This window comes from Rhodnius prolixus, unplaced genomic scaffold (genome assembly GCF_049639745.1).
Source record: "Rhodnius prolixus isolate KJV_2025 unplaced genomic scaffold, Rpr scaffold_5, whole genome shotgun sequence".
Taxonomy (NCBI): Eukaryota; Metazoa; Arthropoda; class Insecta; order Hemiptera; family Reduviidae; genus Rhodnius; species Rhodnius prolixus.
In genome coordinates this window covers 21,396,995-21,420,816 of record NW_027411624.1, presented here as the reverse complement: position 1 = coordinate 21,420,816, position 23,822 = coordinate 21,396,995, and the positions used below count along the sequence as shown (strand labels likewise).

General features: G+C 33.1%; 1 protein-coding gene across 4 annotated transcripts in view; it reads right to left on the bottom strand.

Annotated features, from left to right (window-relative positions):
- Positions 1-23,822, bottom strand: part of Cad99C (cadherin 99C) — a 474,090-nt gene that overhangs the window by 53,007 nt on the left and 397,261 nt on the right. The window contains exon 1 of one of the 4 annotated variants that reach the window (XM_074137331.1): positions 18,203-18,598. The exons of the other annotated variants lie outside the window; for them this stretch is intronic. Within the exon in view, the coding sequence (XP_073993432.1) occupies positions 18,203-18,298 (96 nt within the window). The 5' untranslated portion in view covers positions 18,299-18,598. Of the gene's footprint in view, positions 1-18,202; positions 18,599-23,822 lie in introns of those variants that run through there. 4 annotated transcript variants of the gene reach the window in all.

Sequence of the window (23,822 nt, the reverse complement as noted above, 5' to 3'; positions counted from 1 at the left end):
TGCCATTGGGCTTTTTGAATTATCTTAAGCAGAGTGCAACGTCATAAATACATTTTTCTACTCTCATAAAATACTGATCTATTTAGCAATATAACTAACAATAGTGTTTTTCAAACAATTAAAAAATAAACAAAAAAGGGTTTTGGATTAATTATCTAATATACGAATTAACAATAAAATCAACTCTTTTTTTTTTAAATTTATTTTGTTATTTTCAATCTGTATGCAGTATATAATAAGTAAATATGGTGAGTATGATGAACTGGTGCGGGAGGAGAGCAGGAGGAGAGAAACTAACCAGCGGTAGCACTCTCTATAGGAGATAGGAGAATGTGAGGAGGAGAGAGGAGAGATTAGTTCTTCAGACAACAAGGAAGTCGCGGGGCCACTGGCGATTCAGTCGACGAGGAGTATTAGGGATGTCGGAAGAAGTGAAGACAGTACAAGAGGAATAATCAACATTATTTTGAGAAATTGAAATCACCAAGACATTGAGGTTTCAATATTAGAGTGAGTTGACAAATAGTGGACAAAGAAAATGGTCAAAGAACAAGAATCAAAAAAATCAAAAAGTCTATTTAATCAAAAAAGAAGTACTGGTTAACAGAAATCACAGCTACAGGAAATCGTTTTCTTTATTGTTAGTATAAATCTTCAGGAAGTTGAAATAGATTTTTATTGAATACAATTAACTTTTATTCCAGACTTTAAACTTCTACTAAGAAAAGTTGATTATCCAAAGAGAAAGTTGCAAATGTCAAAAAGATCTAGAAAGGAAGGAAAGTCATTATTAATGAATAATAAGAAGTAGAAAGAAGTGTCTAAAGATTAAATGATGTCCAAACTTTTATTTCTTCCTTTTTTATTTTACTTTTTAAATACAGAACCCAGACGTCTGAATAAAGTTGTCGCTCATTGAGAGATTCAAGTTTTTTAAATATAGTTTGTAAGAAGTATTTTAATGTATCTTCTGAAGAATCACTTGGCTTCAATTCTGAATGTTTTGCCATTTTCAAAATTAAATTTAAATATTTCCTCAGTACAAAAAAGGTTATGAGGAATCATTAATTCTTATCTCTTGACATTTAGTCGTATAGAGCAAAAAAACAGAAGAGTTAAGGTATTATAGAAAAGATAGCCAGCTCTAAAGAAGCAGATTTATCTTATTTCAATCGCTTCCAGATGTTTCTAAGAAGGCTCAATTCAAGTAGGAAAACTTTTAGTTGTGTTGACGTCGATTGCCAACTGTATTCTCTCATAAATTAGCTTCATCATTTCCAGCAAACTAAATTTAAACAAATTTTGAATGAACACTGTCAAAAGACAAAACACTTGAGTTATTCTATTTAGGGAAGCCGTAATGGAATTCTTATTGCACTGACGAAAACAACGTATAGAAAAATACCGTCGCACGATTACAGATCAAAAACAAATGGAAAATTAGATTCGATTAGGAAGGCTGAAGGGCTAAATAGAATAAAAGAAAATGGATAAAAGTTAAAGGGTTAGCATTAAAACAAACAGGAACCTATGAAAATTACAATAACTAACTAAGGTAACTATAGTATAAACTATTTCGTAAAGAATCGACTAAATTGAACCGCGTGTAGAGAGCGTGTTACGTTGTGAAGGGAGTGTAAGAATGAATCCTTGGAGCATGAAGAAAGAGAACACTGCCTGTATGCGATTGATTGTCTGCATTGCCTGTATGCGATTGATTGTCTACACTGCCTGTATGCGATTGATTGTATGCATTGCCTGTATGCGATTGATTGTCTGCATTGCCTGTATGCGATTGACTGTCTACACTGCCTGTATGCGATTGATTGTCTGCATTGCCTGTATGCGATTGATTGTCTACACTGCCTGTATGCGATTAATTGTCTGCATTGCCTGTTCGCGATTGATTGTCTGCAATACCTTTATGCGATTGATTGTATGCACTACTTGTATGCGATTGATTGTCTGCATTGCCTGTATGCGATTGCCGTCAGCACTGCCTGTATGCGATTGCCGTCAGCACTGCCTGTATGCGATTGACGTCAGCACTGCCTGTATGCGATTGAGCCCCTGAACGGTGGTCTAGCGTTTCTTATATACGCTAATTTTTAGGCAGCCTTTATAGGTTCTGAGCCTAAACTGGCTTGAATTCTTTAAACCTTTAATAACCTTTAATCTGAATGCATAAACGAAGAAACAAACGACCGAAATTTTTGAATTCAATTTTCTTTGAATTAAGTGTACCAGAGAAACGGAAGAAGTTTCAATACTTGAAAATCAAATCGAAGATTCTAAATAAAGAAACAAAAAACAAAATCATCTTCGCAAACAAATTTATTCAATCATATCAATCATAAATCATTATTATTTACTTAAAAGAAATTTTAAACTATAATCACAATTTATGGAGAATCGTAATTCTTTACTACAATATATTAGAACTTAAGCAATAATCTTTTTTGTTCCTTTCGCTTTCAAAATATATTATTTGCAAGGCTATATATTTTCATAACTGAATGTGTACATCAAGTAAGGATAGACAATTAAATCTAGAAAATTAGTTGTGGCTAAAGCGTCGTAAACTAAAAAAGAAGAACATCCTAAGCGCGGCTTTAAAATTTAATTTGAAAAGATAGTATCCGCGATAATTCCAAGTGAGAAGGTCATGTCTATCGGATATTGAAGGTACAAAGAGAGAAGGAAGAATAGCAGAATGATCTGTACCCTATTGGAAGAGCTGCTAATAAGAATTCACCCTAAAGGCAGTAGATGATGTATAGCCTTTTTGTCTTATGTTTATTTCTATAATATATAATATAAGATGTTCAAGTTATCTTTTTTTTTGTTATGTACTTGCAAATTGCTTTAGCTGATTTTGTCTACTCTTCGATGGTATTAAACAATCTATTCCTTTACAAGATGTGTGGCATTAAAGTTGTGAATCGTTTTGGCGTGAAGCTGTTAACAATATCTCTCCGAATGCTATTGTTGGCATGGTTACTCCAAATGAAGATGTTTTAGTAAAGCTTACTAAAATTTTGGATACCATAATCATTATTGCGACAATGATTTATCATTACTTTGTTTTATTGTTAATAAATTCATTGTAATGAAATTGATGGGAAATGTTTGCTTAATTTTCAAGCTTAAAAACTTATTATTATTATTTTTTAATAACGTAAAATCAGACAATGCAACAGTAAAATGAAAATGCATATAACAATTAGAGAAACCGACTAGATGTAACCACTTATTAATATAAAATTGTGATCGTCAATTTTCCACTTAGGAGCGAGCATACACTTTGTAATTTTCATAGTTAGAAAATACAATGACAGAGTTAAGGACACGTACGATGATTGAACCAAGAAATGGTTGAATCATCCTAGGGTTCAAGTAATTGAAAGATTAGTTAGTCTAAAAAGTTTCAGTTTCAGGTAATATATCCAGATGTAGCTACCCATAGTCTTCTTATACCAGCTTCTACAGCTCCACTACCCGGTGCACGAAATTGCCTAAGAAGCAAATGTAAGTGTGATGTAAGGACGATGCAAGTATTTGAGAAGACACTGGTTGCCAAAAACTCAGAACTGGATGAGTCTGTACAATGTAAGTAATAAACACAAATAATGAAGAAGGTTGTTTTTAAAAATAAAAAATTACTAAGTAAAAAACCAAAGTAGTCATCGTTGCGAATACTTGAAAAATAATCCTTTAAAAATGAAATAAAATAATAATTTAATATGGATTATTTATCTTTTATTGTTGACTGATTCATCCAAGAGGGAATTATTAGTGGAATTATGGCCAATTTCAGCCTTATTTTTAAAATTTATTTTTGGCATTTTTTTTAAAAGCTAGGTACTAAAGTCATCTTTAGGGTTTACGTAGCTTAATTAACGTTGCTCATTGGGTTTGATATCATTATTTATGCTGTAATTTGCCCTTTTTTATTTTTATTTTATTTTTAATCTGCACTGCCTGTATGCGATTGATTGTCAGTTTTTCCTGTATGCGATTGATTGTCTGTTCTTCTAGCAAGCGATTGATTGTCTGCATTGCCTTTATGTGATTGATTGTCTGCACTACCTGTATGCGATTGATTGCACTGATGTTATAGAAACTATGTTATCTTTTGAGGTTAACCCACCAGTTTTAGTAAAACAATCACCAGAAAAACAAGTTTTAGTACAGATTAAACTATGTAATCAACATTAATGTGCAACAATAACTAATAAACTTAAACCCTAATAGAAAACTACTTCCTTGGTCGAAAAAATTGGCCAAAATAAAGACTGAAATTGGCAATATTTTCTCAGCAATTTGCTTTAACTATAATGCTACAATAATTGTATATAATATACTGCACATTATCTTCTCTTTTCTGTTATTAGAAAACGATAAGTTAAAGTATTAATATTAATTTAAATAAGCAATCCTTCTTAGATAAATTAATTTTACTACAAAGTACCCGTACACTCACAAAATTGTATTTATATTATTTAGACAGAAAGATATGTTTAGGTAAATTGAAAATATTTTTGAGAATATTTGTATAAGTAAAAATATATGTAAATATAAGTTAAGAAAACCTACATTATTTACAGGATTACTTACTTAACATAGCATTTAATATTAGAAGCAAAAACCATAGTCTAATTTAGTTTACCATTGAGTGTATGGCTATAAAATAGTGACTAGGCGTAATCATTCTAGCAAATCAAGAGGTGTGAATAAAATGCATAAAATAAAAAGTGCATAATAATCTTTTGATGTTTTCCTGTTATTCCAAACCATCAAAATAAATATGATATAAGAATCTCTTTCAATGATGAGAATGAATTGTAAAGTTGCATAATTCTATTCTTCATTCAACAGAAACAAAATAACAACTGACCAAATAGAGAGCCCAGAAATTAGTTAACAGTTAAGCCACCCAGTGTTACTCTGTACGTAACATCTGTTAATAAGAAACACATCATATGAATGGAAGACAATAGTTGTACAACAAATAGTTCTAGCAATGTTAGGCATCATTAAACACAATGGCCTATAGTTTTTATAGTATTAGATTCAATCTTTTAGAAAAGAGAAATGTTGTAGAAAATTAAATTTGCTAACCGAGTAATGGTCCAAAAAATACTTTGTGATATGGACCGAGATATTCGTTGGCAAAGTATGAGCCATAATGTGGCGTTTGTGTATGAGTGCCTCATTCAATAAACAAAGTGTGCCTCCTAGAACCTAGGGTCACATTCTGGCTCGCAAGCCAGGTTAACCAGGAGGTCCTCAACTGCTCTCTGTATCTGAGGAGGCACTTTTGAAGGCACAGTAAATGCTGCACAAGTTGCGTAAAGTGCATTATTTGATAAATTAAGGAATGTTTGATCCTTTACATGAAAGATATTGATCACTAAAATATGTGGCAGGAGGTTTCCAATTTTTTTGGTAATTAAACGCAACTCTCCCAAAATTACCAAATAATTATTAAACCTTCTTGTTTGTAACAGATGTAAAATTAATTTTTAGCCATTTTGTGTATGCTTGAGAACATCTAAAGCGCTTAACATTTGATTTTTCTTAGAAAAATCACTCGGAAAACGACTTATTTCCCGATATTAAAAAAAATACTAGCTTTACTGCCTTGGCAATATTTTCTGTAGAAAGGGGATGAAAAAATACATAAAAATGACCTATCGCGTGCTCTTCTTTCTCTTTGATAACAAGTTAAAAAATAGAAATATGATTAATAAATAATATCAGATTTTGAAATGGCCTAACACCTTTAATTTTAAAGATATCGAATTGCGGTTTCCGGTTTCTTTCATAACTTTTTGTACTCTTTAAAACTGTGTATATGAAAATGGGGGTCAACTGCGAACCCTCACTTTTGGACGCGCGTCTGCCGCGTATGTGGGCAGAAATCTAAAATCAAGTCACATATTCTGAAACTAGAGATGACGGACAACAAATTTTTCCTCTACCATTTTTCGCTCAGATCAACCATTTAAGCATGAAATGCATTTGAGCCGTCTTAAAATGAACACCCTGTATAATATTTGTTTTAGAATAATATCAATTCCACATTATTTTGGACTACACAACAAAAAATTAGAACAGTTTTTCTTTTTGAACGTGAATATTTTTTTGAATTTAACGTGAATATTCAGTTAAATTTAATCATTTTTCTAAAACCTAAGTACAGTTTATTAAATTGCAAGAAATACGTTGGTAAGCCTTTCTACCTTCTGGAAACTTCATTAAAAAATTCTGAAAAGAGATAGTTAGTAATATAGAATAGCCTCATTCTAATTTTTTATAGCTACTTCTGATCAGGAAGAAGAAATGTTGCGGAACAGTTAATAGTGGGCGGTTAAATATGTCTGCTTAAAATGCATATAAAATAGATTAACATTAGGAAAAGATAAAGCATATATAATTAATAGAATAATGAATAATGAATGAACTTGTATTTTTTTAAATGAATAATAATAATAGGCCCAGACCCAGTTGTAAATAATTTGTTGATAAAGTTAAAGAAAAGTCCTTAGAATGCTGTTTCCCATAAAAATGGGATGTAGTGCGATTGAATTAAATTGAAGAGGATTATTTATTAACTTCTTTTTATTGCCACTTAGAAATACAGTCGTGAGGGTTATGTCTTCAGATTTATAGAAAGAACTATTAATATGCCGTTAAATGTTTCAATAATCTGAACAATTATTTAAAATTATTATAGTTTTTACCATACCTCCATAATAAATGTCACAACTGTATTCTATCTATTAGATCTGGATTTTTGCACAAAAATTACAGTCATAAAGGAGGGTTTGCCCTATATTTTAAAGAAAATTTGGAAATTTTATCTTTTATAGAAAAAGAGAAAAAAATTGTCAAATTTGGGTGTTTTTTTTCCAACTGTTTTTGACTTTCAACTTTTAAACAACTGTCCTACCGGAAACAGTTTAAATTCTTAAATTTCTTCACTTTGGTATTTAAAGTATTTCCGGGAAAGTCTCCTTTGAATTAATGATTTTTTGCAATTAAATCAAGAGTTCTGTACCAGTTTTCTACCTCTTTATATATTAAAAACTAATAATGCTGTAGTGCGATTTACAAATATTACTACTATCATTATAGTATAATGGTGAAAGGCAGGCAGCATTATAATATATTTAGTAACATATCCACATTGGATATTATAAAACACAGTTTAAAATTGAAAAGTACAACTCTTACTACTGTTTGTTCCATTTTAATTGTTAATTTATAAAAGCTAATTCTCTTCAGAGATTGCCTCTTACACTGATAGGTAAAAGAAGATATAGTAATCGTTTAGATTTTCAATACTGGCATTACATTGGAATGCCCTAGAGAACAGTAATAAGAAGGGAAGAGATCTGCTACCATACACTGGGAAATTACCGGGACGGGTGTTGGTCTAGTGGTCAAGAGAATGGCTTTATGTGCGGAAGGTCACCAGTTCGAATTTCGCGTATGTGACTACTTTTTATTTATTAGAAAAAAATTGTTTTTAGTAAAGTATGAGCTTCCGCCCCCCCCGTCCACACTACCTAACTGTTAAGCCCTGCCTGAAAAATAATAGGCGATTTTTACTGGGTTTGATCTTGGGTTTGACTCCAGCTGATGGTGCTCAGATTTACTTTTCGTAGGTGGAGCTTCTTACAGCTCAATGTCCAGTGATGAACAGTGTAGTCTGTAGAACTCTATTCGCAGGCCGAAAGCGCAAAGAATAAAGATCCGGGCCTCAGATGCTGACGTTCCCTACTCAAGTAGAAAAACAAAAAATTACAAGAGGAAGTTCTGAACTGAATTATACGAGTGTTACATATATTTTTTTTTAATTACGAAATTATTATTCAGAACTATTTTTCTTTCTCTCCATTTTAAACCGGTAATAGCCGAGTTGAAATCAATTATTACGTTTTTCTAATTGCTGGCAAATTGGTATTTTAATCCGTTCTGTATTTTCGACTTGTTTTGATATAATGAAAATTACTTCATTAATCCTCTCTCTCGCTCTATCTCTCTCACTTCCTCTGAGTAGAAGTATAGTGATCATATGTTTTTTCCAATTCTGTATAAAGGACTTGTTTTTAGATTTTTACACCATATTTTTGCTATTTCCCCATTATTTTCAATTACAGCTTAGTAAAAAAAATCCTCCTCGGTCCGGTAACCTAATCAGTTCTGTTTCTGACGTCAAAAAGGGAATAGAAATTTCACCTATTTTGGGAAACATTCGTATAGTTTACTAAATAATTGGTAATAAACTAAATAGTGAAACAGAAAAAAGTCTTTCGCTTTTACCTTAATTTAAAAATATGAAATGAAAATTCTACGTTCCCTTTACCGCAATTTACGATTTTTTTGTTTAAAAAAAAACTTGGAATTATTACAGTTAAGACATCATTTTTTGAGAAAAACTTTCAATCTAAAAGCCTAACATTTATGTCCAAGTACTAATGAATCCCCTTTGAATTAACCGCAGAAAATGAAAAATTAAAAAAAAAAAAAATTCATCCTTTACAAACAGCTCTTAATGTAGACTAATATTCTTACAATAAAAAATTATTTTATTAGAAATTATTCATAAATAATTCAGAGATGTTAAAACTGTACAAAATTTTCTCAAATAATTTTCCTTGAAAATGAGCTTAAACATCGTCTTTTCCTGGAGAACAGCGCTTCCCAGGAGAAACGAACCCAATAATAACAATTAAGCTTGTGTTTACAAAATAAACAATCATTTTAAAACCTTTTAGAAAACAAAAATAAAACGTCACTTCGTGGTGAAAAGTTTTAACCAATTAAATTTCAGCAGTTATAGGCTATTTTATATTATTATTGATTAAGAGGCTACTATAAATTTATCATGATGTTTAATGAATGATTCATAAGTTTGAATTTTTATAAACAAAGATAAAAAAAATAAAATAAATAAATATCTGTTTATTCAAAGTTGTTGACAACTTTGGCTGCTGGGTACAAATTACTGTATTATTGTCGATATTTCTTTACCTTTCATTCTAAATATTTACTAGATAAGGAAAGTTTTATTACAACAAACAATTTATTATTTATTCCTTATATTTGTATTGAGCGATTCAAATTTAAAAGTAACATTAAGGATTCTCTCTTAGCTACTTTATAAGTTACAAAATTAACTTTACAAAAAAAGGCATGAACTGTTGCGGTTTTCTTATATTATCTACCCTGATTTGAGCACACTCACCTGACAGCCAAATTTCAAAACTAGAACAAAAGAAGTGGCTATAACAGATAACCTTGTCTAAGACCGATAGACAATGAAAACTGTTTGAAGGAGGCGCAGAAATGGATTATCCCGTTTCTTCAGTTACTTTAGAATCCTGGCGAGTCTTCTTGTTTGATAACAAGGAACAATATATTTCCACTGATATCCTAATATTATCACAATTTTCAGCAGGCCTGCAGAAGGATATAGGCAGATTTCAGCAGATTAGAATGTTTAAAATTGGCTTAAAGTAATTAGGTCGTTATGTGCTATGAAGACAGTTTCTTCAATTTCTTGGTTATTTATTTTATTTATTAGAGAACATTGCAGTCTTTTCCTCTTTCTTAGTCTATAAAGTAGTCGCCAATTTTTTTTAGACGGTGTTTAACTACCAATTAGTTATCGTGGACAGGGGCGGAAGCAAATACTTTACTGTAAACAATTTTTACTAACAAATAAAAAGTATCCCTACGCAGGATTCGAACTAGTGATCTTCCACTCATAAAGCCACAATCATAACCAATAGTCCAACACAACTAATCTGTACACATAGAATTTATTTTCATCTTTAGTCTAATCGCTTCTAGAAGCATTAAAGGCTTTTTTTAAACAGTTCAAGGTCTGATTTAAATCTTTCAAAATTCCTCCTAATTGTGAAGCTAGTAAGCTATACATTTATCATCGTAAAGATGATTGATAATTTCCAATGTGTATGATTTCATCACGACTGCTCTATTTTCACACTAATGCAAATATGCTTTACCAAGGTCAGTTTAAAATTCATTCCCAAGAGGTTCCCATTAATTTATCATTGGATAAACTGACAGCTACAGGTGTTTTGTTTAGGAATTCGTTAAATATTTACGTGGGATACGAACAATTTAACCAACTATAAAACATTAGTTGATTAATTTGTTGTAAAAGATTATTTTATTTTATTTTCTCCATTAAATATATGATGGCTGACAATCCTTTTGTCTAACGATTAAAATGGTGGGTATAAAATCTATAAAGATTAAATTACCTATCAGTTTATTGACTTCTTAGATAATATAGAAATTCTCATTACTAAAAGAAACAATAGAAAACAAGCTATTAACCCCAAAATGTTTGAAATAATAGCTTTATCTTTTTGTTTTGTTTTGTTAGTTTATTTATACAATATTTTGGATTAAATAACACCTATTATATTTCTTTTCAGTGTAGCGAATTTATAAAATGGATTAAGAAGGCATAGTTCCATTTTTTATCTTTCCTTTATCAGTTAGAAAACTATTGCGATTAACAAAAATTATAGAATTTTTAGTTTTCACTTGGAATATCCCCTTTGAGGTACCTTAGGTCAGAAAAAGTAATTATTAAAAGATAGTCTATCTTTATGAGAATGAATAAGACTACATTACGGCTGGACTTAACTGAACCGAATATTTTAAAAGCCCTCTTTTAATGGGCTTTGAGAGCCGCACGAACTGCACCCTTGGTGATCCCCAGCCATGGCTTCCTGGCTAATGAAAGGAGTATTAGCTCCGTTCCTGGCCAGTTGATCGGCTGTTTCATTCCTCCTTGATTCCCACATAATACAAATGGGCTAGCAATCATTCTAGCCTAGAGCTTTTGAGAGCTTAGTGACTATATTAGATTAGGACTAGAACAGCGGGACGGGACATAAGCCCCACGGCACCGCAGCTAGAAGAGGCTTATTGTGCCATCCTCTTTGGATCTAGTAGACGAAACCTCCCCTACAATGGAGATGGAGAACTTTCCCTACTAGTTCCTTTTTGCGCTACTATCTCCTTTTGCCTCAAAATTCCAAAGGTTTCATAATGCAACCGCTCGGAAACAATCGAACTAGTGAGAGACTATTTCCACCTCTTCCTGACACAATCTGTAAAACGGTTTCAAGCTGATAAGCCCCACCAGGAACAGGTGCTTCCTGAACCTACCATGACTCCTTGAATAGGCCTGTAATCAGAGTAATCTGATTTCTACCCAAGCACAGGGTCTCTTTCGACTCTTTGTTTACATAGCCAAGGCATCATAGTATTGCTGTGTTTGATCCCAGGACATATCACCCAGTTCTTTCCATGCTCTCTCCAGATCCAATCTTTGAGAGCCGCACGAACTGCACCCTTGGTGATCCCTAGCCATGGCTTCCTGGCTAATGAAAGGAGTATTAGCTCCGTTCCTGGCCAGTTGATCGGCTATTTCATTCCTCCTTGATTCCCACATAATACAAACCAGTCGAACTTTACTGTGCTGAGCCAGTTGTTCTAGGGTCAGTGACTATTATACTGGAATGAATAATATGGGACTAAAACTACATCCCCTGGATTATGCCACTCGTTCCTTTGGACTCCGATGAGTGTCCTTCAGACATCTATGAAACACACATCCAGAACTTTTAATTGAAACCTTTTTTCTGGGCAAATTCGAAGAAGAATATACTCACAATTATTTTAGTTGTCAAATTCTATTCGGTTTTCATAAGCAAAGATACCCGTACTTAGGAATTCGCTCCATCAAGATTTTTATAAAAATTTATTAATAATTTTAAACTGTACGACAAAAATAGATCTACCAAGTCCCACACTCATTAGACCTTTCACCCTATATTTCATACCCCAAATGGTGAAACTGTTATCCATTTTCTTACGGAAGTTACGTGAAGAGCAGAAATCAGCACTCGCTATGCAACCATATTCTACCCAATTACAAAATGCACGTTAAAGATGGATAGACCATTTTCTCCGGTTATTACCAATATTAATACAGAAGTTGGTTAATATTTACAGTCAAGTGAACCACAAATACGGGATAATTGATTCTGCGAGTAATAAATGAACGCAGAACATAGAATGTATCTAGAAACATCTCATCACTACCTCGAATCCTACCTAACGGAGTATATACGGGATGTGGCTATTAAATAACGAGACTATTCCTGCAAAACATTTTATTTTAAATTTATACATATTTAGTTATTAGCACCTTCAATATACACCACTCCTCTATACATACAACGCTCCATGCGAATTTACCATTGTTCGAAACAGTGCTGGAAGTCTTTTTCTGCCAGCTTCTGCATGACGCGTGCCGCTTTTTCTTTCACAGTTTCAACGGACTGTAATCGTGTTCCTTTTAATGCAGATTTGACTTTGGGCAACAGATAAAAGTCACTTGGAGCCAGATTTGGCGAATAAGGCGGATGACCTAAAACTGGGATGTTGTACTTGGCTAGAAACGTCCTTGACAGACAAAGCAGTGTGAGCCGGTGCGTTGTCTTGATGGAGAACCCATGACTTGTGCTTCCACAAATAGGGTCGTTTTTTCCTTACTCTTTCACGGAGTTGAGCAAGCACCTCACGGTAGTAATGTTGATTAATTATAATCGATATTTTCATCAGTTTTGGACGTGGTACGGCGACCCGGGCGATCATCATCTCCGACGTCTTCTCGTCCATCTTAGAAACGCTTGAACCACTCAAAAAACTTGCGCACGTGATTAATATTCATCGCGGCAATTCGTTGCTCTACTACATGTGTAGTATCATGTTTTCGGCTAAACGAGACTAACACCTCTTACACAAACGACGGTTCCGGTCAGACAGATTTCTCTACAAACACGTGAGACGCTGCAATCGAAAGAGAAGGCTTTACGCTGCCCAGATGTCGGTCGTTAGGATTTGGCGCATGCATAGTTCTTCTGTAGCAGCATCAGCCTCTTTATTAAATAGCCACACCTCGTATAGAGGGAAGTACAAACCTCAAATGATAAAGGTTAACACTAATCTAAGAACAATTGCTATACAGTTTCTATCCGAAACAAAACTTGGCCAATGTTTACCATTGGCGTGTAGTAAACAAAAATTTTTTAAAGATCTAGGCACCACAATAAAGGTAACTTAACACCTACGTGTTATTTCTTCCAATTAGATTGAACGAATGAGTTAATAAATGTATTGCCAATAAATTATTTAAATGAATATAAAAAAAAAAAATCAGAAAGTGCCATTCTCTTTGGAAAACGGAGGTGGTACAAGATATATCACTGAACAAAGAGAAACGAATATACAAGAGTGCAAAAAAAGAGAAGTATAATAAACGGTGTAAGAAGATAAGAAGATCCTAATGGCCATGACTTTGAGGCCGGATGTTCTCTACACATTACACACACAAATACTCTGCTACATTCACAAAGAGGGGAGAGCAGAAGTGTACCAAACAAGTTCTAGTTGTGCAATGAGTCAGCGTCAGCCTCAGGGAGCATGCGCTAACTGTCGTTTAACTATACCAGCTCCAAGTAAGAAATGTTTGCTAAAATCTTGCAAAAAGTTACTAATTCATTGGCTTAGTTCAACTGAGACGAAACAAACATAAAAAAGCAAAGCGTTTATCTCTTAAACTTTTCTCCATTCATTTGCAGCTCATGGCGGTTTTGCACGGTTTTAATTGGCCAAACCAACAATTATATTTTGAGTTTTCTCGACAAAAAAATGGGGTAAAAAAAATTAAACTACCTAGTTGTTGTAAACCTCTTTTAAATAGGCAGTTCGTGCGCATAAAGTACACTAACGCAGTGCCATTTGCATGCTTCCAACTCGTGACAACGAGCTCAATAAATCACTGCATTTCTTGGGCTTCAAAAAAAAAAAAAAAAAAAAACCATTTTGTATTTTAACCTTTCCCAAATTTATTTCACCTTTTAAGAAGATTTAATTTTTATTTAAAAGAGAGGTTTTTCTTTTGAACTCCTGCCTAAAACTATGTTTACTAGACGCCTCCCTCCACGTAACCTAATCGGTATTTAGACGTTAAATCTTGCCTGAAAAAATTAAAATTTACTTTCATAATTATTATTAACAGTAATACAGTGATACGTATAATTCAAATGAAATATAAAGTTTGTATTTCCTATAATTTACGAGGGTCGTTTGAAAAGTCCGTGCAAAAATAAAAACTACTTAATTTTTTGGGGTAAACCTTTTTTATTTTTCAACATAGTCTCCTTTTAGGCTTATACACTTCGTCCAACGCTGCTCTAGTTTGTTGATCCCTTCCGAATAATAGGATTTGTCCAAGTCTGAAAAATAGCCATTCGTTTCAGCAATCACCTCCTCGTTTGAATAAAATCTTTTTCCCACCAGCCATTTCTTCATATTGGGGAACAAAAAGTAGTCCGAGGGAGCCAAGTCTGGAGAATAGGGGGGATGTGAAATGAGTTGGAACCCTATTTCCATTAATTTTGCGACCACAACTGCTGAGGTGTGAGCTGGTGCGTTGTCGTGATGGAAAAGGACTTTTTTGCGGGCCAATCGTGGGCGTTTTTCTTGCAGCTCGGTTTTCAAACGGTCCAATAACGATGAATAATATGCACCTGTAATAGTTTTACCCTTTTCCAGATAGTCGATGAGGATTATTCCTTGCGAATCCCAAAAGACAGTCGCCATAATCTTTCCGGCCGAAGGAACGGTCTTCGCCTTTTTTGGCGCAGATTCCCCCTTGGTAACCCATTGTTTAGATTGTTCTTTGGTCTCAGGAGTGTAGTGATGTATCCATGTTTCATCCACAGTGACGAAATGACGCTTAAAGTCCTGCGGATTCTTCTGGAACAGCTGCAAACCGTCCTTGCAACACTTCACACGATTTCGTTTTTGGTTAAGCGTGAGCAATCGCGGCACCCATCTTGCGGATAGCTTTGTCATGTCCAAATGTTGATGCAAAATATTATGTACCCGTTCATTCGAGATGCCCACAGCACTAGCAATCTCACGCACCTTCACTCTTCTGTCATCCATCACCATATCATGGATTTTGTCAATGATTTCTGGAGTAGTAACCTCAACAGGGCGTCCAGAACGTTCAGCGTCACTTGTGCCCATATGGCCACTCCGAAAATTTTGAAACCACTTATAAACTGTTCTAATCGAAGGTGCAGAGTCACCATAATGTTTATCAAGCTTCTCTTTAGTCTCCTGAGGCGTTTTGCCTTTCATAAAGTAGTGTTTAATCAACACACGAAATTCTTTTTCGTCCATTTTTTGAAAATCACTCGACTTCCTCGATTCAAACGAATGCCAAACACAAAGAAATAGTCCGATCTGGCTGAAACTTGGTGTGTGTTCTTCCAAGAGATGCTACTAACTAAACATAACCTCGATACGCGCCAGTGGTGCTATCTCTCTGACTTTGCACGGACTTTTCAAACGACCCTCGTAGTCGTTCTTAAACTTTTGTTTACAAACATTCATAATATTTTATTGTTTTTTGTTTCAATGACCCTCAAAAAACGTTATTCCTATTTTAAAAACTCACTACAGAAAATTTCTCACATTAAGAGAAAGTAAAAAATACAAAAATATAAAATAAATTTGTCGATAAAAACAAATTTAGCATAACAAATTAGGTAATAAAACTTGGTCAGCAATTTTCATGACATAATCAATAATCCATTTGAAGGTAAAAATAATATTTTGACCATTTATAAGAACAACATGGACAAAATATAGTTCGGTTACTAGTTTTAAGATTGCTTGCACAATGGTTTTGATCATTGAATTGAAAGAATGCACATTACTTTCAACTACTTATTGGTAGTAGTAAAAATAGAATATTCCAAGTAACTATTTCATTTTTAACCACTTTTATTATCAATAATTATGGTAAAAACTGGGTTAAATATTTATCAACAATGTTTCTTAAACAGATAATGTTTTGACCTTCGATATTTTCTATTCACATGTGTACATATTTATTTATATTTTTTTTTCTACTTACCAAGTATGTCACCTGATTATTTACTCATTTTAATTGCGAAATCCGTTAGAACCAAAGATATGTGTCGGCATGTTAGCGCGACTGTTAACTTTATTAATTTAGGAAATTGTAAGTTATTAAAATAAACGTTTATAAGAACGTTTTAAGAAATGAGTTCATTTTTTTTTTTTTTTTAAATTCATTTCACTCAGCCTTTTTATTTTCTTTAGTACAATCTTTAAAAACACTTTTACAAACCCAAACTTAAGTTATACTTAAAGGCGGTCCAGTGTAACCAATAAATTATTACATTTTGAATTATTGATATTGACATGAAATAAAACTGAAGCGATCTCGACAGTATTGGGTGGAGTTGTAAACAGATAGAACTCATGCTGTTCGAATGGTAATTTCAATACTTCAAAGAAAATAACCCGACATATGGGTCCCATAAACAAAAATTGCCTTTTATTTTACACTGTAATTATTTTGGTATAAAATTTCATTTTTGAATAGATTTTTGTTTGTCTGTCAAACTGTTCTTAAATTGTAATTGATAAAATTGTTTTTTACTATAGGCGAGGTTATAGAAATCCAGTTATAATCAAAATTCATATTAAGAAGAGGGTCTGGGTGGACCCGAGGGTTGATAGGAAAGAATACTTTTCGTAGAAGCACTCACTACCGAGTGCCACCCTAATTAGGATGAGAAAGTGTAAAAAGAACTGTTTAACCCTGAATACCTCCTCAAACCTGGTAGTTACCAGGTAGAACCTGGTTCTCATAATCTGGGATAGCATTGTAGGAGGCCTTAATTTGCGCCAAGAAGTGGTTATCCCCCTAAATGACGGCTCAACACTATTTCTGTGGTTCCCCTAAAGATATAGTTCCTTAGGGAGAGGTTTCTTCAGAATATGTTGGAAGTACAAGGGAGGATAGAGATAAGTTCTTAGAGGACTTCCCTAGAGAACCTAGGATTGTTGTTTCATCATCTGGGAGTGCTGCTCTGTGAGGGGTTCCTCTTAGCACCCGACAAGTCACAGTAGAGATCTAAATAAAAGCCACAGTGCAGAATTGGTCGTCCAATAAAAGGGTAAAGAAGATTAACAAACGAGATTGGAGAAAAGATATTTGCCCCCCAAGCAAAGAGGTTTATAAAACAAATTATTAAGAAAAATAAGATGTATCTAATCACCATGAACGTGCGATAACTAGACACGTTTGGAGTAACGTTTACACCAAATTAGGCAGGTTGTTTATAGTTCTCAATGTCAGACGTGTGATGAGAGAGAATTTGGAAAAACGGTGTTTCCATTAGGTCAGTATAATACCCGTTTTTCGAATATTAGGGCACGATAAAGGGGATTTGATTTAAAGACTTCTTTCTAAATTTCAATGTAAACCACCAATTTGTCAAGCTGTTTCTAAATTTCAAGTAAACCAATTCGACAAGCTGTTTCTAAATTTCACTGTAAACCAATATGACAAGCTACTTCTAAATTTCAATGTAAACCAATTTAAAAAGCTATTTCTAAATTTCAGAGTAAACCAATTCGACAAGCTGTTTCTAAATTTCACTGTAAACCAATTTGTCAAGCTGTTTCTAAATTTCAATGTAAACCAATTTAAAAAGCTATTTCTAAATTTCAGAGTAAACCAATTCGACAAGCTGTTTCTAAATTTCGCTGTAAACCAATTTGTCAAGCTGTTTCTAAATTTCAAGTAAACCAATTCGATAAGCTGTTTCTAAATTTCACTGTAAACCAATATGACAAGCTACTTCTAAATTTCAATGTAACCAATTTAAAAAGCTATTTCTAAATTTCAGAGTAAACCAATTCGACAAGCTGTTTCTAAATTTCAATGTAAACCAATTCGACAAGCTGTTTCTAAATTTTATTTTATTTTTATGCCTAATTTTCTTCTACTTATCTCAAGAGTTAATCTAGAGCACAAGATACCTAGAAGAGAATCTTTTCTAAAGAAGGTGATCAACCTTGTAGAAAAAAAATAATTTGACGAGTCAGACTTTAAATAGGTTTTTGATGACTTTATAATATCTAAAATAGTACTTTAGTAGTTCCAATTGAAGGAATGTTGCCATCACTTCCTAAATAATTAGTTAGCTTAATTTTATTACAAGAAAAAGGATAATAGATTTGATAAAAATACCTGATACAGATATGGGTATCCAAAATAGGATGCATTTTGAGCAAGAACACTGTTGATAATGATATGCACTAGGATAACAACATGCACTGGCCCCATAATACTACTTTTAACACTATGTAAAAGGGGAAAAAAATATTTCTTATTTCTTGCTTATTTTTTAAAAAACCCAGAACAACTTTTCAAGGTTCTAAAAACACTAACCTCGTCAATTGAAAACAAATATTCCGCAAGGCAAGCACTTTTATTTATTAACTCACTTCAGTGCACTAAACAATAATATTTATTATCTAATAATTAATAAAACATAAGTATTAAATAATCTCAAACGTTTATAAAGCATATTTTGTGATTTTTTTTCTGTGTTAACGAGCGTACCTAATGTTTCAGGTGTAACACGATAATCGCGGGGAAAGACTACACTATAAGTGTGGCAGGACTGGTCGTATAGTTTCCCCGCCCAACCTGTGACCATTTTCAAGGTGCCATTAATTAGCTGCATATTTCCATTACGTCACTTTGATAAAAGCAAAATAAATAAATATAAAAAGGCACATTTAGTTCAATTTAACCTGTACGTCAGTATTTACTATTTATGGCGACGGATAAATTTATTTATCATGATTTAGGAAATTAATTTCAAACGTGAACTAAAGCGACTTTCTTGAAGTTTTTAATTCACAAATATTTTTCAAACTTCTAACGTTTGCATTAAATTTTGTTCTTATTATTTTTAGTTGAAATCTACACACCTTTTCTCTTAAAAAATACCCTTAACACTGCATTGCTAATGCTCGAACTTAGTCAGTTATTGCCAATATGGAGTCATATTGACTCCATAATTTATTTTTTATATTGATTTCAATTTTAATAATAATATTTGCATTAAAGGTTGAGAAAGAATAGGAATTAAGGACGGAAAAACAAATTTTGTCCACAAATCGGCTTTAACATTTCACAAAGAAGGAATTAACTTCAACTTAGGATCGCAGTAATTTCAGTATCCCTTCTGATCAGGGACTTTTTCATTTTTTTAATTACATTCACTATTTTTTCAATTACTGTGCGTTGTTGACACGGATCGGAAATTACCCAATTCGCTGCAAATTTTTGCTGCAATTCGGACAGAAAATCAATTCTAGAAAGAGGCTTTTTTTTGTGCCTTGATATTTTCTATGAAAATTATGTAAATTTAGCAAATAAGCATTTAGGCAATAAATGTTGATCATATTAAAAAAGAAACACAATGACTTCCTTCAAGTTTTACGATTAGCACACAAATTTCGATTCCCTGAATCATTATGTAAAGATCAGTGTAGCAACCTAGTTTATTGAGCTTCCCTTTGTACGATGCCGCTGTAACATTTAGCTCAAAAGAGAATAAACATGAATGAATCTTGCTTTCGATTTTCATAATCTATGGAAATATAAATTTTATGACACTCAAAACTATCAAGAGGATAATCTCGGAATTCTTCGCGAGGAAGACAGCAGAGGGTTTGAAGTAGAAGTAAATTTCCCTGTATGGTAATCTGGAGTCAAGTTAATTACAGATAATCTACTTATATTACCAATCAGAAGTCGAAATGACTCCGATATTATTTACGTGTAATGCCAATCTAGAGTCAAAATGACTCTTATGATTCAAATAAACCAATCTGTAGGTGGCCGGTAACAAAAAGTCACCAAAAAGAGGAAAGAGCAAAATTTAAGCCGCTGTAAGAAATGATAGCAATAAAAGCAGTTAATTTGTTTTATTTTACGGTTTACATCAGTCCACTGCGCATTTTAAGGTTTCTTATACCTCTTTTCTGGTGCCAGGCGAGTCCTAACAGCATCCCTTCTATTCCAGTTGAATTAGGGGTTAGATATACAGGGTGACCAGAGTTATATGCTCCACCCACTTTTTTTTTTAAACGGCGGGAAATTTCGAAAAAATAAAGTGTACAGTAACCTTAATCCCGTGATTTCAGTCGATGATCTGAAACGTCGAATAACTCTAGCCTGCCTAGATCTTGACTTCGCCACCATAAGTGCTGCTACAAGCAAAGCGTGGGAGTCCAGAGTTTTGGCTTGCCTATCCGTTGATTGTGCCCAGTTTGAACAGATTCTTTTTAAAAAAATAACGTAATTTTGACAATAAACTGAAATTTGTTTTTCATATTTTAAATTACCATAACTTTTGAAAAACCTAACCGATTTGAAAAATTGTTTTTTGTTTTTTTTAGGAACTCAAATACTATAAAAGTATGCAAAAAAAAAAAATATAACGTTCCATTTGAAAAACAAAAGTTAGATGCAGTATCTCGAGATACAGTGGTTTAAAAAGATGGGTCAATCACTGAAAATAAACTAGACTAAAAATGATTAAATACGTGTTTTTTATTTTTTCGAAATTTCCCGCCGTTTAAAAGAAAAAGTGGGTGGAGCACATAACTCTGGTCAACCTGTATATACATAATTAAGATAACAAAAATTCATGAAAAACGGTTGAAAGCGGAAGTCGTATAAATTTTTAAATTACTGGCGATTGTTTTCCCCGGTATGAATTCTAATCTAGAAGGCATTGGCTGTTTAGAAGATAGTAATTTAAAGCTAGGCTTTAAGATTAACTATGTTTATTTCTAAATGACTATTATTATTAACCAATTTAATCCATTAACTATCAAAAAATAAATAAAAACGAACAAGAGAATGATTGTAAAAATGAAACCGATAAAAAGATTTGTTGAAATAAACGGCTAAGATTTGTTTGGTATAAAAATGCTGAGGGAGTGTTTTGACAACTCAATTTAATACCATGGAGAATTTATAAAACGAAAAATCTAATACGCTTTATAATGGGCGTTTAAGAAAAGCGTAGACCGGATATTGAACCTCTAAAAGGTTTATCATTCTAAATCTTTCTTTTAGAAGTATTTTTTTTTTTTTATTATTAGAAAATAAAGAATTAAATAAAAAACCAAATAAAACTCATGATGTAAAGTGGTGTTGCGCAGGAGATTTGGCGTCCAGCAGTCTGCAGGAGATTTCTTAGAATGGGAAGGATAAGTGCCTCGCCTCCTTCTTTACAGAATTTGCATAAATAATTATACCGGTTGATCTCTTCACCGTGTCCTGCTCAAAGCAATCCACTGCCTTCGAGGCCAAACAGGATATTTTGTTAGTTGAATCATGTCCTGGCTAGCAGCATCTGGGAGGAGCTCATTTCTGTTTTATTTTCTTTGCTTCTTCTTCTATTAAGGAGTGTATCCCCAAACAGATCTAAAACCTTCTTGGCCATTCTGTAATAACAACTCGTTCTTTTTATTTGTGTTTTTTAGTTACAGTTGAAGAATACAAATGATCATTGATTAGTAAGAAGAGAAATTAACGGTGTCCATTTCTACGAGCTAAACTGCCATTAAAAAGTAATTTGATTCAATACACGGCTTCCTCAATTTCATTTATTACTTTATAATTGCAATACGTTATTAGTAGTATTACCTCCAAAAGAGATCGAAGATGTAATGTGGAATTCTTTCGAACTGTATTTCAACTGAGAGTCATATCTAAAAGAATCTGGTTTCTGTAAAAGATTCTGGGTGAAGAAACTAACTCGGCACAATAAAGTTCGACTGGAATGGATGCCGGGCCTTCGAGCAGAGTTCCCTCTAAATTTTTTGTGACCTGTGTGCGCACTTTTTTTAACTGTGTGCATTTTTTTTTCCAAAATAAACAAATTTTGTGCGGCAATTTAAAAAAGTGCATATAATAAATAGTGAATATTCAGCCAAATTTTGTTCCTACTTATACGCATTGACACGATCGTACAGCATACCACACATTACAACGGAACACAGTGAAAAAACTACCCTAAAATCAAGTCAAATCATTAGTTCGTGAAGACAGAATTTAGCCTGATTACTGTGGCTTCCCTTTTCCATTCAAATGGAAAATAAGAAAATTTAAATACTTACAACATAAAAACGTTGTCTACTTCTACTTTTTTCAATTAAAACATTTGTCAAAACAAACAAACAAGGACAACAATTCACAATTACTTATTGTTGAACAACTTTAGAATTAAGGATTACATTTTTTTATTAATGGCATTTGTTTTATAACTTCTCTCTCCTGTTTTTTTGGTTTTAACCATGAAAAATAAATGCCAGTTTCAGTCATTGTAAACTTTATTATGCCGAGCTATCCGTTCTAGGGACTAGGTCCATCTTCAGGGCTAATTTACAATATACTGTTTTACATCATTAGAGGGTTGGTGTGTCTTCTGTCTTGTCTGTTCATGGACTCTTAATCAACTGGCCAGGAATGGAGCTAATACTTCTTCCATTGGCCCGGAACCAGGTCCTAGGGATCACTAAGAGTGCAGTACGTGAGGCTCTCAGAGACTGGATTCTGGAGAGAGAGAGAGAGCTTGAAAAGAACTGAGTGATGCTTCCTGGGGTCAAACACGGCAAGAGTGTCCATGCCCTTGACTGTGTAAACAAAGAACCAAAATGACTCCTAGGTTTGGGCAGAAATCAGATAACTCTGGTTAAAGGCCTTTTCACAGGGACACGGCAGGTTCAGAAAGCATTTGCACACAAGATAGGGCATATTAGCTCGGAACCGTTGTGCTGACTGTATCAGGAAGAGGAGGAAACGGGCCTCTCACTTCGTTTTTCAATTGCGTTGCAATCTTGAGGCTGCGCTACCGATATCTTTGGAACTTTGAGGCCAAAGGAGATTGTAGCGCAGAAGGAACTGGTAGGGAAAGTCATCAACCTTTTTAGAAGGGGAGGTTTTATCTACTAGACTTAAAGAGGAAGACAAAATAAGCCTCTTGTGGGATATAGGTCCCGTCCCGCTTCTAATATTAATCTTAAAAGAATCTGGTCAACAAATTCACACGACTTCTAAAAAAATAAATCGAAATTGAGCAGGAAATAGCCTTCAAATAGAGTTGATATCTCTAAGTAGGTGTTCTGATTTATTAAAGTCTAACTTTAATACCTTTAAAATAAAATTAAAAGCAAAATATACGATCTAATATTACCAATTTGTTAAAAAATAAATTATTGACAAGGATAACCCATATACAGATCTTTTATTTTAAACATTACTTTGCTAATATTTAAAAATAATAATTATGAATTCAGTTATAACTAAGCGAATTATTTATTCAGATAATCTGTGGTGATTATATAGATTGCAAAAGAAGTATAAATAAGAAGAAATAGCCTTCCTAAGAAATCTCTCGCTGCCTCATAGGCTTACAAAACGTTAGGCAATAAATATAATTTATAACAAAAAATCATATATTTCAATATTACTCATTAAGAAACTATAAATTTTAAAATAAACCTTTGAACTTAAGGATACCATTGACTGAAATCTTATGATTTGTATGGTAACCAAAAAAAAATTTGTTTTCAGTAATCCTTTAATTGATTGGCTCCAAATTTAGAAACTGGTCGTTTTGATTGTACAGGAAATTCTAAAAATTAAACGAACTTAATTTTTTTTTTTTTACTCAACATTAAATTTATAATTTTGACATTATTAATTGGCTTAGATTAAGCCAAGTACAGAATTTTGAAAAACATGCTATTTTTAGATTTCCACTTCTAGCTTTTGTTTTAGG